At 48.5% G+C, this 13768-nt stretch overlaps 1 protein-coding gene across 1 annotated transcript; it reads left to right on the top strand.

The window, feature by feature from the left end:
• Positions 1 to 1800: 1800 nt before the first annotated feature.
• On the top strand, positions 1801 to 8403 carry oprd1b (opioid receptor, delta 1b). Its single transcript, XM_047043727.1, is given in 4 exon segments — positions 1801 to 2438; positions 4766 to 5021; positions 5023 to 5122; positions 5585 to 8403. Coding segments are annotated over 4 exon segments (1131 nt in total). The 5' UTR covers positions 1801 to 2193; the 3' UTR covers positions 6115 to 8403.
• Positions 8404 to 13768: the final 5365 nt, after the last annotated feature.

Genomic DNA, 13768 nt, shown 5'->3' with positions numbered 1-13768 from the left:
TTGGTTTTGGCGACAGCGGCATTATTATATCAGACGGAGGCCCAGTTCTTTGCTCCCACACCAGAGCTCAGTCAGAATGTCTCACACTTTGACTATCTGCCGCTCTGGGCTGTCAGTGCCAAGCTATCTTGATCCGTACTGTCTTTTCTCGGCCGTCAAGGTTAATGCTCTCCCATTCCTCTGCCTCCATTTACCCCTATATAGCAGACTGACAGCTCTTTGTCGTAGTGAAAACTAATTTGGGGGGGGGGGGGGGGGGGGGGGGGGGAGAGGAAGAGGGGCGGATTAAGCTAAGGTGGTTCGGTTTATGAAACCCATTTTTCTTGTTGAGGAATTACGGTTCAACTTTTTTTTTTTGCACTGCACTGCACAGCTGGTGACAAGAGATGGTTTTCTGTCTTCACAGAGAAATTGGGGATCTTTCTAAACCCTTTTCCTGTTCTACATAGTAACAGGTAAGAGGAAGTTCACTAAGAAAGAATCTTAAATTACAAAACCCTGGTTGTAAAGACGACAGCAGGTGTTGCTAATCATTGCAGACTAAGACAAGTAAGCACTGGGGGGTGGTGCCGCTTGCGACACAATGTCGCTTTTTGCCTCTGCGTACACATGCTCTGCTTTATACCTCCAGCTGTTGTCTTTGTACGATGTCTTCATAAAGGTTGCATTGTGAATGGTTAAAACATATTGTTATTACTGAAAAATGGCACACCATTCTGATGAAAGTTGTAATCAGAGCGTATTCAGAATGGGTAATTGCATCTCAACTCACCTATCAAGACACTTGGCTACTTTCTGTACGGGGATTTTCTTGATTCAAGTTATAAACTCAAGGTTCCAATCACAAGGGCTGGTTAACTACTGTTTGTGTATTTCTGTGTGTAGGCCTATGTGTGTGTTTATGTGTGTGTGTCTGTTTCTGTATGTGTTAGTGTGTATCTATAGGTGTTTGCGTGTGTGCGCATGACCGTGACATCACACCAGCGGAAGGACCAGAAGAAGGATCTGTTTATCATTACCGTCCTTCTCAAGTATCCTCTGGAGCCAGGGTAGGGTCGTCTCGACCCCGCTAGGATTCATTACACAGCTTCAGGGTGGATCTCACAGGACCTTGAGCTCAGAGGTCGGATATGGAGGGTAGAGAGGTGGAGAGGGGAGAGAGACATAGGGAGAGAGAGAGAGAAAGAAAGGGGAGAGAGGTGGAAAGGGGGGGGGAGTGTAAGAAAGGGATAGACAGACGAAGAGAGAGCGAGACATCAGCCGTATTAAAGGTGATACAAAGCCATAGGAGGATCAGAATGGAGAAAATTACCATGCTGTGAATTGCTCAGGTGTCACATAAAAAAAGCTATTAAACGTTCAGATAGGCTGCCTCTGACTACAGCTCATTGCAAATGGCAATTAGTCACACGAGGCACAATAAGTTTTCAAAAGAACCATGGGGGGGTTGTTGAAAAGTTGACCATTGAACAAAACAATATCATCCAATGCACATAGCCTTGTGTGCCATCTAAAAGTCCATCATCATTATGAACTGACTGAAAGGTACGAATCAAATAAGCCTAAATACAGGTCTATTGGAGACCAAAAAGTGCGTCTTTAAAATGATCACGTGTCACGCTTCTTTTATTCAGTGCCAAAATGCAAGGATGACAACTTAATATGAAGAAATATTCATAATGCTGTCAAATGCTGTCAATGACTAAATGTAAATGACTAAATGTAAACAGTTGGTGTCTATGGTTACTGTGTTCCATTAGCTGTCAGTCGCAGAACTAGAGAGAGACTTGAGCAGACAAGCAAACCTACCCACGTCTCGCTTCGCGCACCAGTGCGTCTTTGTGGAGCCAGCAGCTATATCCATTTGCAGCACCAACCGCTTGCCTTGCCTTTACCTTCAGTGGCTTAGTACCAGTGATCTGGATACACCAAACTAATACAAATCAAAAAAGTTTGGGATGCGAATGCCTTTAACCGTATGCTATTGTTATTATTTTTATAATTGGTTCGACCTGAACCTAAACGTTTACTAGTTGGCAGTCGTGCGCGCTCTTGAAGCGATCAAAGCTTTGGTTTAGCACACCGCTGTTCCGTCTGCAATTGAATAGAGAACCTTTTTAATTTTAAATTACTACTACGCATTATACGAACTTTAATTGATTCATCAAAGTCGATACCCGATACCGAGAAGCAATGGAGTACCCAACACTTTCCGCGGCGGATTTCGCTGACCTGTATTCTGTTATCCCTTTTAATGTCTCATTTTTAGATGATGATTCCACCGGGCTCGTGTCATTATCTAAAGGCAACGGGACTGACGTTGCCACTAAAAAGGACAAAACAAGTGTTATTATCGCAATCTCGATAACAGCTCTTTATTCTCTCATATGTGTCGTGGGACTTCTCGGAAACATTCTCGTAATGTATGGAGTGGTAAGGTAAGCAACATTCTTTCATGGATCAATAGTTGAATGATCTCATCTTTTAACAAATAACTTATGCAAAGATATTTCGGACATTGCTTGTCAATGACATTTTTTAAATGTTTGCTTTGCCATTGACTACTCATAATCTTTCCTAGATTCGTTAAGAAGCTCTTAACGCTAAAATCTTCTTAGGAACGTTCTAAGAGCGCCCTAGAACGCTCTCAGAACGTTCCTAATAAGCTCTTAGCGTTAAGAGCTTCTTAACGAATCTGGGAAACCCGGTCAATTTAACTGTCTCAACTGTCTTCGAATAGCCCAGAGATGCATTGAAAATACACCCATGTATTCACAGACACACTCACACAGCCACGCATGCCCTCACAGACACACTGACACTTCCATCTACGCACACACACACACACTAACACGCACACACACACTAACACACACACACACTTTCTTGTGACATAACTTGCTGGATCAATATTCTAGCTCCAGCATGCCAGGCTCACATTTGAACAGGAAACAAGCTGGTTTGTGTTTTGTCCAAACGTAAAGACTACATTAGCAAGATGACTGTGCCCTTTTCCCCTCACCATCTCAGCAAATAGCGACACTTTTCCAAACAGGTTCAAGCCCCCTTTGGGAAATCTACTTGAAACTTAACCTCAATCTCAAGCTCTAAGAGAGCAGAGTTTTCCCCTTTGAAAGTCAATACAGAGTGAAGAGGCAACAAGACATCAGAAGATTGTTGTAATGTGTGTGGGCACAACACATTTCCTACTCTTTATGATCTAATTACGTAAAAAACACATTGTTACTGGAACTTATCCCAAATCTTATTCTTGATTTCTGAAGTGAAGTCAATTTTGAAATTCTCATAGATCCTCCGTATTTTCAACCATATTTTAATCCTCCCTCCTAAGTTTTGCATTACATTTTTTCAAACATTTGACTTCAGATGCAAATCTCTCGTCACACCTGTCCTTGATCCTGGATCTGTCACCAACGTCACAGGCTGAAGGGCTGGGGTCCTTCTGCAGATTCTGCTCTATTTGCTTCAAAGACTTTAAAACCCCATAAAACAAAACAGGACAAAAGCGCAGCCTTAACGCTAAAATCTTCTTAGGAACGTTCTAAGAGCGCCCTAGAACGCTCTCAGAACGTTCCTAATAAGCTCTTAGCGTTAAGAGCTTCTTAACGAATCTGGGAAACCCGGTCAATTTAACTGTCTCAACTGTCTTCGAATAGCCCAGAGATGCATTGAAAATACACCCATGTATTCACAGACACACTCACACAGCCACGCATGCCCTCACAGACACACTGACACTTCCATCTACGCACACACACACACACTAACACGCACACACACACTAACACACACACACACTTTCTTGTGACATAACTTGCTGGATCAATATTCTAGCTCCAGCATGCCAGGCTCACATTTGAACAGGAAACAAGCTGGTTTGTGTTTTGTCCAAACGTAAAGACTACATTAGCAAGATGACTGTGCCCTTTTCCCCTCACCATCTCAGCAAATAGCGACACTTTTCCAAACAGGTTCAAGCCCCCTTTGGGAAATCTACTTGAAACTTAACCTCAATCTCAAGCTCTAAGAGAGCAGAGTTTTCCCCTTTGAAAGTCAATACAGAGTGAAGAGGCAACAAGACATCAGAAGATTGTTGTAATGTGTGTGGGCACAACACATTTCCTACTCTTTATGATCTAATTACGTAAAAAACACATTGTTACTGGAACTTATCCCAAATCTTATTCTTGATTTCTGAAGTGAAGTCAATTTTGAAATTCTCATAGATCCTCCGTATTTTCAACCATATTTTAATCCTCCCTCCTAAGTTTTGCATTACATTTTTTCAAACATTTGACTTCAGATGCAAATCTCTCGTCACACCTGTCCTTGATCCTGGATCTGTCACCAACGTCACAGGCTGAAGGGCTGGGGTCCTTCTGCAGATTCTGCTCTATTTGCTTCAAAGACTTTAAAACCCCATAAAACAAAACAGGACAAAAGCGCAGCCTTAACTCCAATTACATTCTGAATAGCAAAAAACACAAGGTGACAAGTCAAAATCAATTAAAGACACACAAAAAGGGGTTGGCCCTGTTAGCTCATTGGATGAGTCTGCATATCATGTAGGCTGAGGCCTTATTGCAGTGGCTTGCGTTCAAATTGGGGTTTGGCCCTTTCCTGCATGTCTTCCCCTCTCTCTCCCTACTTTTCCTGTCACACTTCACTCAAAACATATCTAATAAAGTGTAATTAAGGCCCGAAAAACAAACAAACCAAACATCAGCCCTTCTCTGGTTTCCAGGTACACCAAGATGAAAACCGCCACCAACATCTACATCTTCAACCTGGCCCTGGCCGACGCCCTGGCCACCAGCACGCTGCCCTTCCAGAGCGCCAAGTACCTGATGAACACCTGGCCCTTTGGACAGCTCCTGTGCAAGGTGGTCATCGCCATCGACTACTACAACATGTTCACCAGTATCTTCACGCTGACCATGATGAGCGTGGACCGCTACATCGCCGTGTGCCACCCCGTCCGGGCGCTGGACTTCCGCACGCCCCGCCAAGGCCAAGCTCATCAACGTGTGCATCTGGATCCTCTCCTCCGCCATCGGAGTTCCCATCATGATCATGGCCGTTACCAAGGAGACGGAGAAAGGTGAGGGGGGAGTGGGCGACCGAGGGGGGGGGGAGGGAGGGGGGGGGGGGGGGGGGGGGACGGAGGGGGGGGGGGGGGAGGGAGGGGGGGGGGGGGGGGAGGGAGGGGGGGGGGGGAGGGGGGGGCCGCAGGGGTGAAGGGGTTTAACGCGCGCCATTGTTTCCTGGCTGTCGTGCCGTGGTTGTCCTCTCAGCTTTTGTGTCGTAGCCAGCGTGAACGACAACAAACGGCCCCTCTTCTCCTGTCGGGGACTAATGAGGCATTGGAAGATGCTGACGATCGTGTCGGTTTGTCCGTATGTGTCTGTGCTGCTGGTCGGCGAATTGTTTTTCCCCCCCTCCACCCCCCACCCTTCCTCCCTTCCCCTTGTACTCCCCCCCTCCCCTCTTCCTACCCCAACCTCCCCCGCCTCACCACTCCCCCTCCACCCCGACCCTTTCCCCTCACCCCCCACCCCCTCAGGCAACACCGTGTGCATGCTCGGGTTCCCCCAGCCCGACTGGTACTGGGACACGGTCACCAAGATGTGCGTGTTCCTCTTCGCCTTCGTGGTGCCCGTCCTGGTGATCACCATCTGCTACGGCCTGATGATCCTGCGGCTGAAGAGCGTCCGCCTGCTCTCCGGCTCCAAGGAGAAGGACAGGACCATGCGCCGCATCACCCGCATGGTCCTAGTGGTGGTGGCCGCCTTCATCGTCTGCTGGACGCCCATCCACATCTTCATCATCGTCAAGAACTTTGTGGAGATCGACGCCCGGAACCCTCTGGTGGTGGCCAGCTGGCACCTGTGCATCGCCCTGGGCTACACCAACAGCAGCCTCAACCCCGTCCTCTACGCCTTCCTGGACGAGAACTTCAAGAGGTGCTTCAGGGACTTCTGCCTGCCGTACCGTGCCCGCCTGGAGCAGAGCAGCTTCTCTAGGGCCCGCAACGCCACCAGGGAGCCCGCGTCCGTGTGCGCCCCCTCGAACTCAGTGAAGAAGCCGGTATGACTAGGCATGGAGCAGGTGCCTGGCGAGGCGCCGCCGCGGACGCTCCAGGACGACCTGCAGACTGAGGTGACTCAGGTATCCACCACGGAGTTCTGAGTGGATTTGGAACCTTCTTGAGGAGGGGGGGGACAACAAACCCCTAACGCGCTGTTGTCTGTCGACCTCATCTTTTCACATGCCACCGATCGCGGCTCGCGGCGTGCGGTGGGGATGGTGTTTCACCGCTGGCAGGAAGTGCCTGTGGGAAACTTTGGTGAATGTGTGGTATGGTGTGCCTGGTACCATGTGTGCAGGGGAGGGGCTAGATCATTTCAACTGGGGGGGCCAAGCTGGGGCCAGTTGTACTGTTAGAGGGGCCAGTTACGTTAAACATCATTGTTTTGTCTTGTTTTCTTCACTTCTTCACACAAAGCAAAATGCCATGTTTATAATTATTCACTCTACATGTAGGGGGGCCACAAGAGGGTCCAAGCTTGTTGTCACAGGGGCACTGGCCCCCCCTGCCACCCCCCCAGAACTGCCCCTGCATGTGCGCAGTCACTTGCGCTGGTGTTTATTTACCAAGCTGCAGTGATGGTTTGTGACAAGGAATCATAGACACTGAAATGTCGACATGTAGGAAGGAACAAGATGACAAAAGACATGGAGATGGTTCTTCTGTCGTCTTTGCTGAGATAGAAAAACATTCAGGTGAAATTGCTTTTTTATTTCAGTTTTGTCACTCAACAGTTCAGTTACAAGACAGACCTGAAAGACAGAACTCCAGCATGCGTGTGTGTGTGTCTATGTGCGTGCATGCGTGCACGTGTGATTGTGTGTTTGTGTGTGTGCTTGTGTGTTTATGTGCGTGCCTGTGTGTGTGCGTGTGTGTGTGAGCTGAGCGGCTCTGACAGCATGCATTCACTGCTTCCATCGCTGCACAGTTGACTCATCCTTCCCCCCCTGGCAGTCAGGCTGCCAAATTCTCCACCCAACACACACTGTACACAACAAAGTCACTTCAGACAGACTAACCAAGATGGCTCTTTCATCTTAACAATATACTTTGATTCGTTTCGAGCCTCTCTTTCAGTGATTTCTTCTAACTTGGGGACAGGAGCCAGTGAAGGGGACTTTTGACCTAAAGCATGGCCCCTGACAGGGCCCCACACAGCGACTCCCTAAAGCATGGCCCCTGACAGGGCCCCACACAGCGACTCCCTAAAGCATGGCCCCTGACAGGGCCCCACACAGCGACTCCCTAAAGCATGGCCCCTGACAGGGCCCCACACAGCGACTCCCTGAAGCATGGCCCCTGACAGGGCCCCACACAGCGACTCCCTAAAGCATGGCCCCTGACAGGGCCCCACACAGCGACTCCCTAAAGCATGGCCCCTGACAGGGCCCCACACAGCGACTCCCTAAAGCATGGCCCCTGACAGGGCCCCACACAGCGACTCCCTAAAGCATGGCCCCTGACAGGGCCCCACACAGCGACTCCCTGAAGCTCAGCAGTCAATGTCACCTCCGACCTGGACACCAGAGATGTTTAGTGTGGTGAACGTCTACTCCACAATTTTGTAAAAACGACAAAACGACTCGGAAATAGTGACATCGTTAAAAGCAGAAGGCATCCAGACTTTGTTTACCAGATTTCTCTCACCGGATCGTCTCTCATCATTTGTGTTCTTGTTCTGAAGTTAAACTTCAGTGTTTGATGCTGTGATCATGTGACATATTCTGTGCGATGTACTGTTGAGATATCTTAGCGATTCGCCTATAAATGTTGACTATATTTTCATACTGTAATGCCAGTAGTCATAAATATAATCTACAAACGCTATGAGTTTGCATCTTGAAAATGACCCACATGCTCCCTCTGAGACATATGTCTGCAATGAGGAGTGTGTCGAAAAGGGTGTTGCCTAGCAACGTCAGATGTGCACAGTGTGAAACAGAGCACCACCGTACTGCCTTACTGACATTGTTTTCTGTAGCTTTCAGCCAGTGAAAAGTGTTGTTGTGTTGGCTTCTTAGTTGATTTGATTTTGAACGTTAAATTTTGATGTGTCGGTTAAAAGCTTTTCATGATTTTACTGTAGTGGGTCCAGGCAGAGGGGTCAGTGTATTGTTACAATGCATACAGTATATATGAACATTGTATTTGGCTGTTAAAGGTTTTGTGAACTATATCTTTAAATTATTAATGTTTATACATATATGTCTGACTTAATATGTATTAATGTCTTAATTTAGATGACAATTTTATCCAGTGACATACAAGGGGATTTGAACCTGCAACATTTTAGTCTGCCGATAAATGCTCTACCACTGAGCTGTACCTATTGAAATGCTTAGTTGCAGATAAATGCATGTTGCAAACTGGCTTGGTGTGGTTTAACATCAGTAGTTTGTATAAAGTATTTAACAGGAGAAAACACAAAAAACGGACTTCACCAGCTAAGCGTTCACTTGTGAGTTCCTGTGCTCTTCAGAAGGATGTCCTTGCACCTCATATACATTGAAAAAACCTCAAAAGGCAGGAGACAGATTTCATCGAATCATTCCTTGAGAAAAATCCAACAAAGCAATGTTTCCCCCCCGGCCCCCCCCCCCCCCCCCCCCCCCCCCCAAAACGACATCACCAACCCCTACAGATTGCAACTCTTTCCTGTCTGTTCATCTCTAGTCTCCCTGATGCTATTCAGAAACTCCCTTGTGGACCCTTGTAATGGGCGTTACCATGGGGAACGAGTTGCTGATGACGTGTCGGGGCTGACATGGAAGCCTTCCACTGAACTACCGAGAGAACCTAAGGTCACGCCCATGAAATATAGATGGACCCGAATGGGGTAAGAGAACTTAAACTACTCAATGAATTTTTCATGGAGTAACGACTTTGCGCCGTAAAACACAGGTTGCTCGCGAAGAGAGTTAAGCCCGAGGCTCCAGAGATGAAATGCCATCTTCAGGAGTCCACACAGCTTCGCTTACGTTTGTGTTCTCTCTGTTGAATGGGGGCGCGACACACGTGTCTGCACATACACAACAGGGAACTTGGGAAATTGCGGCGGAGGCTTACGTTATTCTACATTATGCTAATGACGGACAAGTGCTTTACAGGGAATTAATGACATGCTTTCATGAGTTGCCCTTGCATCCTCAGGCGTGTGTTCACACACTGTGGAAGGCAGCTTTTCCTCCAGTTAGACGAGTACGTTGCCATAGCATCATCCAATACGAAGGGCTACTATCACTCGCATGAAGCACAAAAGAGGCATTCTGAATGGACAAACGACATCTCATCTCAACGATGAATTCCATCCACGGGTTCTCAAAGACCTGAGAGGCCTTGGGAGTGGACAGGTGAGAGGGAGAGAGAGAGAAAGAGAGAGACAGAGAGAGACAGAGAGAGAGAGAGAGAGAGAGAGAGAGAGGGAGAGTGATAGAGAGGGAGAGTGATAGAGAACGAGAGACGTTGAAAGAGAGAGCTAGAGAACCAGAGATTGAACCAAACGGAGCAAGATAGAGAGAGAGAACAAGATAGAGGGATATCATGCTCCTGAAGCATTCATAACAACTCTGAATATTGCAACGCCAGCGCTTCCCACGCGATGGCCTGCTCTGAACCTGTGACATCTCTGTTGTACTGACGCCGGGTCCTAACGGGACAGGATCCTCTGAGCCTCTCCTTCACGTCCCACAAAGGGGCAGATCTGTGAAGTGAACTGAGAAACTGACGGAGCCAGCGACAATCAATAATTAACGCTTGTAAAATCTGGTGGAAGTCTGAAAGTGCCCTTGAACACACAACAACAGATTCGTGGAGTTCCGCCAGGAGATCGTTTTTACTGATAAGTGCTCGCCTCAAGTGTTTACTGCATAGTGCCAGGGTTCATTTCCGAGAGTGTTTTAAAGGTTTCAGACGAGACCTCAGGTTCCATCCTGACAAGCAGCTGAAAGGGAGGATGTGTGGGGAGGGGGGATACCATCTGGCACAAGGTGCCATGAGAGCTTCATAGGGCTGGGGGTTTGCAAATACACAGCCTCTTCAGGCACAACCTCATTATCGCTCATCTGTTCTATTGGGCTCCACACTATGCAGTATTGTTGCCCTTTTGTGTTAACCCCACCCCCGCCACACACACACCTCAACCACCTCTTTAGGTGTCTATGATAGTGGACACTGCAACGCTTCCTCCATGAATATTCCCCATCTCGTCTCATTTCCAGCTGCCCTACATCAGCTGGGTCTCCAACGCAGGCTGCTCAGGCAGACTGGAAGGTCCATTAGCTTGGCGATGTGGCGCTGTCAGAGTCTCAGGAAAGCTTGTGACATATAATGAGCTTGGAGACTCTCTCTCGCTGCTAGTACCCTCCTGGTTTCCTGTACGGCTGTCCGATGCTGTGGGCGGCACAGTTTCACATACTCTCCTCTCCCTGAATCCTCTTGGGAAGAGCCATTCTGCGGTAATTACAGAGAAAATTCATGATTGCTGGAGGACCCGTTTGGAGTGAAGTGTAATATGTACTGTGGAGAAAGGTCATTTATTTCCCAAGAATGCTCTAGTGGAGTTGAGTTTCTGCATTCACTCACACGCGCACGCACGCAGAAGGACAAATATAACGGCAAAACAACCAAACATGCGCACGCAAACATGCAGGCATGGACACAAACAAACAAGAATGCACAGACACACACGCACGTACACACAGATATGCACTCACGCATGCACACAAATATGCTCACCCCCAAAAATGCACGCACACACACACACGCACACACAAACATGCACACACGCACGCTCCCTCAAAGGTAATGTTTGTTGGCTCCATGTAATCACTGACCGTTTTTGTACACAAGGCTCGAAATGTCCGATTAAAGGAAAACAGCACGGTGCGTCCATGGCTTCTCTCTGATGGGTGATTGAATCGCTCTTGACGCGGCCTGGCTCATTCCCATTACCTGACCTGTAACAAAGGCCATTACAGAGCCTGTGGTCTGATTCACTCCAGCACCCACACACTCTCTCTGCAGTTCAACTGTCCTCCAACAACAGCAATTGTACAAGGTAAAAACATACAGTGTGAATATACAGTGCTAGGACGAATACTGGTTCGGGCAGGAATTGCCGTGGGAGATGTCGCTTGTGACAGGTGTGGTGGGTGTTCAGACGTTCAGTTTGGTTTCAAGTGTTGGTGCGACAGTGGCGTTTTAGTCGCGAGCGCCTGTGGTGAAGCAGCGCAAATGCATATCCTCTCACGCACGGATGACTGAGTGCTTGTTAATTAAACACACGCACACACACGGAGGATCATTAACAAGGACATCTCAGAGCACATGCACGTTATCTGCCGAACACATCCTGATGGGAGTACAACGGCTGTCATACAGTATTGCTTCTGATTTTTAAACAAGAAATAGGCTAAACCCATGTGATTGATGAGCACAATCAACTTTGTAAAACTGGTAATGGAGAATGCAACCTGGACAGATGATCTCTCAGCCATCATCGCTGACGCCGCACTCCGGGGGCACCTCGTGATTCCAGTGAAAACTCCACTCGAGGACGTTGTCTTGATTATAATACCAGGGGGCCCGCACTCAACACAATTTGTAAATCACACGCATGATTTCATACGCGACGAGAGCGTGAATTAAGGAGAGCCCTAAGCCAGGGCGAGGGGAATTTGCCTTAAATGGACTAGGCTCTGAGTAAAGCTGATTGATTAATTCCGCTCTGTTTTATTACTGAGCATTTGGCTGACAATGTGGAGCTTTCGGCGCAATGCCGAATGCTGTCTCCTTGGTGATATGTTTTGGGACAGGGGATTATAACACGACAGACACCCAGAATTTGCTGGTAATGAAAGGGTTTAATCAATGAATTAGGGTCACAGATTCACGTCAAGATTGCACGTAAATACCTTTAATTAATAAATATGAATCTCCTCTGCCCAACATCTTGACGTGCAATTTGTTGGTGGCATGTTCAATTAACATGTTTAATGACTCAGCCCACTATCTAGACAGACTTTAATTGGTTTTCCTTTATCAAAACAATGAGTAAGTCGAATGAAACGCCGCACAATTTGTTGCACATGAGCCAAATACAAAGACAATTCGCTTTCACTCTGTTTGGATGCATTCATCTCCCAAAACACATCACCACAAAGCTGGCCTTACACAGCCTGTGATGCATTGTGTCAATCAAACAACCCTGACATTCTCTCCGTCGGCCATTACAACGGAAAAAAAGAGGGCGTGCATCTGCTCATCCATGAAGAGCTGGTAGGAGATGCTGAGAGAGACCTCCCTCCTCTGTAGGAGATGCTGGGAGAGAGACCTCCCTCCTCTGTAGGAGATGCTGGGAGAGACCTCCCTCCTCTGTAGGAGATGCTGGGAGAGAGAGACCTCCCTCCTCTGTAGGAGATGCTGGGAGAGAGACCTCCCTCCTCTGTAGGAGATGCTGGGAGAGAGAGACCTCCCTCCTCTGTAGGATATGCTGGGAGAGAGAGACCTCCCTCCTCTGTAGGAGATGCTGGGAGAGACCTCCCTCCTCTGTAGGAGATGCTGGGAGAGAGAGACCTCCCCCCTCTGTAGGAGATGCTGGGAGAGACCTCCCCCCTCTGTAGGAGATGCTGGGAGAGAGACCTCCCTCCTCTGTAGGAGATGCTGGGAGAGAGACCTCCCTCCTCTGTAGGAGATGCTGGGAGAGAGACCTCCCCCCTCTGTAGGAGATGCTGGGAGAGAGAGACCTCCCTCCTCTGTAGGAGATGCTGGGAGAGAGACCTCTCTCCTCTGTAGGAGATGCTGGTAGAGAGACCTCTCTCTGTAGGAGATGCTGGTAGAGAGACCTCACTCTGTAGGAGATGCTGGTAGAGAGAGACCTCCCTCCTCTGTAGGAGATGCTGGTAAAGAGACCTCCCTCCTCTGTAGGAGATGCTGGTAGAGAGAGACCTCCCTCCTCTGTGGGAGATGCTGGGAGAGAGAGACCTCCCTCCTCTGTAGGAGATGCCGGGAGAGAGAGACCTCCCTCCTCTGTAGGAGATGCTGGGAGAGACCTGCCTCCTCTGTAGGAGATGCTGGGAGAGAGACCTCCCTCCTCTGTAGGAGATGCTGGGAGAGAGAGACCTCCCTCCTCTGTGGGAGATGCTGGGAGAGAGAGACCTCCCTCCTCTGTAGGAGATGCTGGGAGAGAGAGACCTCCCTCCTCTGTAGGAGATGCTGGGAGAGAGACCTCCCTCCTCTGTAGGAGATGCTGGGAGAGAGACCTCCCTCCTCTGTAGGAGATGCTGGTAGAGAGACCTCCCCCCTCTGTAGGAGATGCTGGGAGAGAGACCTCCCTCCTCTGTAGGAGATGCTGGGAGACCTCCCTCCTCTGTAGGAGATGCTGGGAGAGAGACCTCCCTCCTCTGTAGGAGATGCTGGGAGAGAGACCTCACTCTGTAGGAGATGCTGGGAGAGAGAGACCTCACTCTTCTGTAGGAGATGCTGGGAGAGACCTCCCTCCTCTGCATCTTTATCATTTCAAAAGGAGCCGAGAGGGCTTGTTCATGCCCATCTCTCCTCCTCTGTAGTGCACTACAGCGAGATGAAAGAGGCCGAGTCCCGACGACGGAGATACTTCCTGCTCATCAACACGGGAAGCGAGTCGCTTTGAAGTGATCTATG

The sequence above is a fragment of the Hypomesus transpacificus genome, chromosome 2, assembly GCF_021917145.1.
Source record: "Hypomesus transpacificus isolate Combined female chromosome 2, fHypTra1, whole genome shotgun sequence".
Lineage (NCBI taxonomy): Eukaryota > Metazoa > Chordata > Actinopteri > Osmeriformes > Osmeridae > Hypomesus > Hypomesus transpacificus.
Note: the sequence above shows the minus strand (reverse complement) of the source record. Positions and strands in the feature narration are given on the sequence as shown.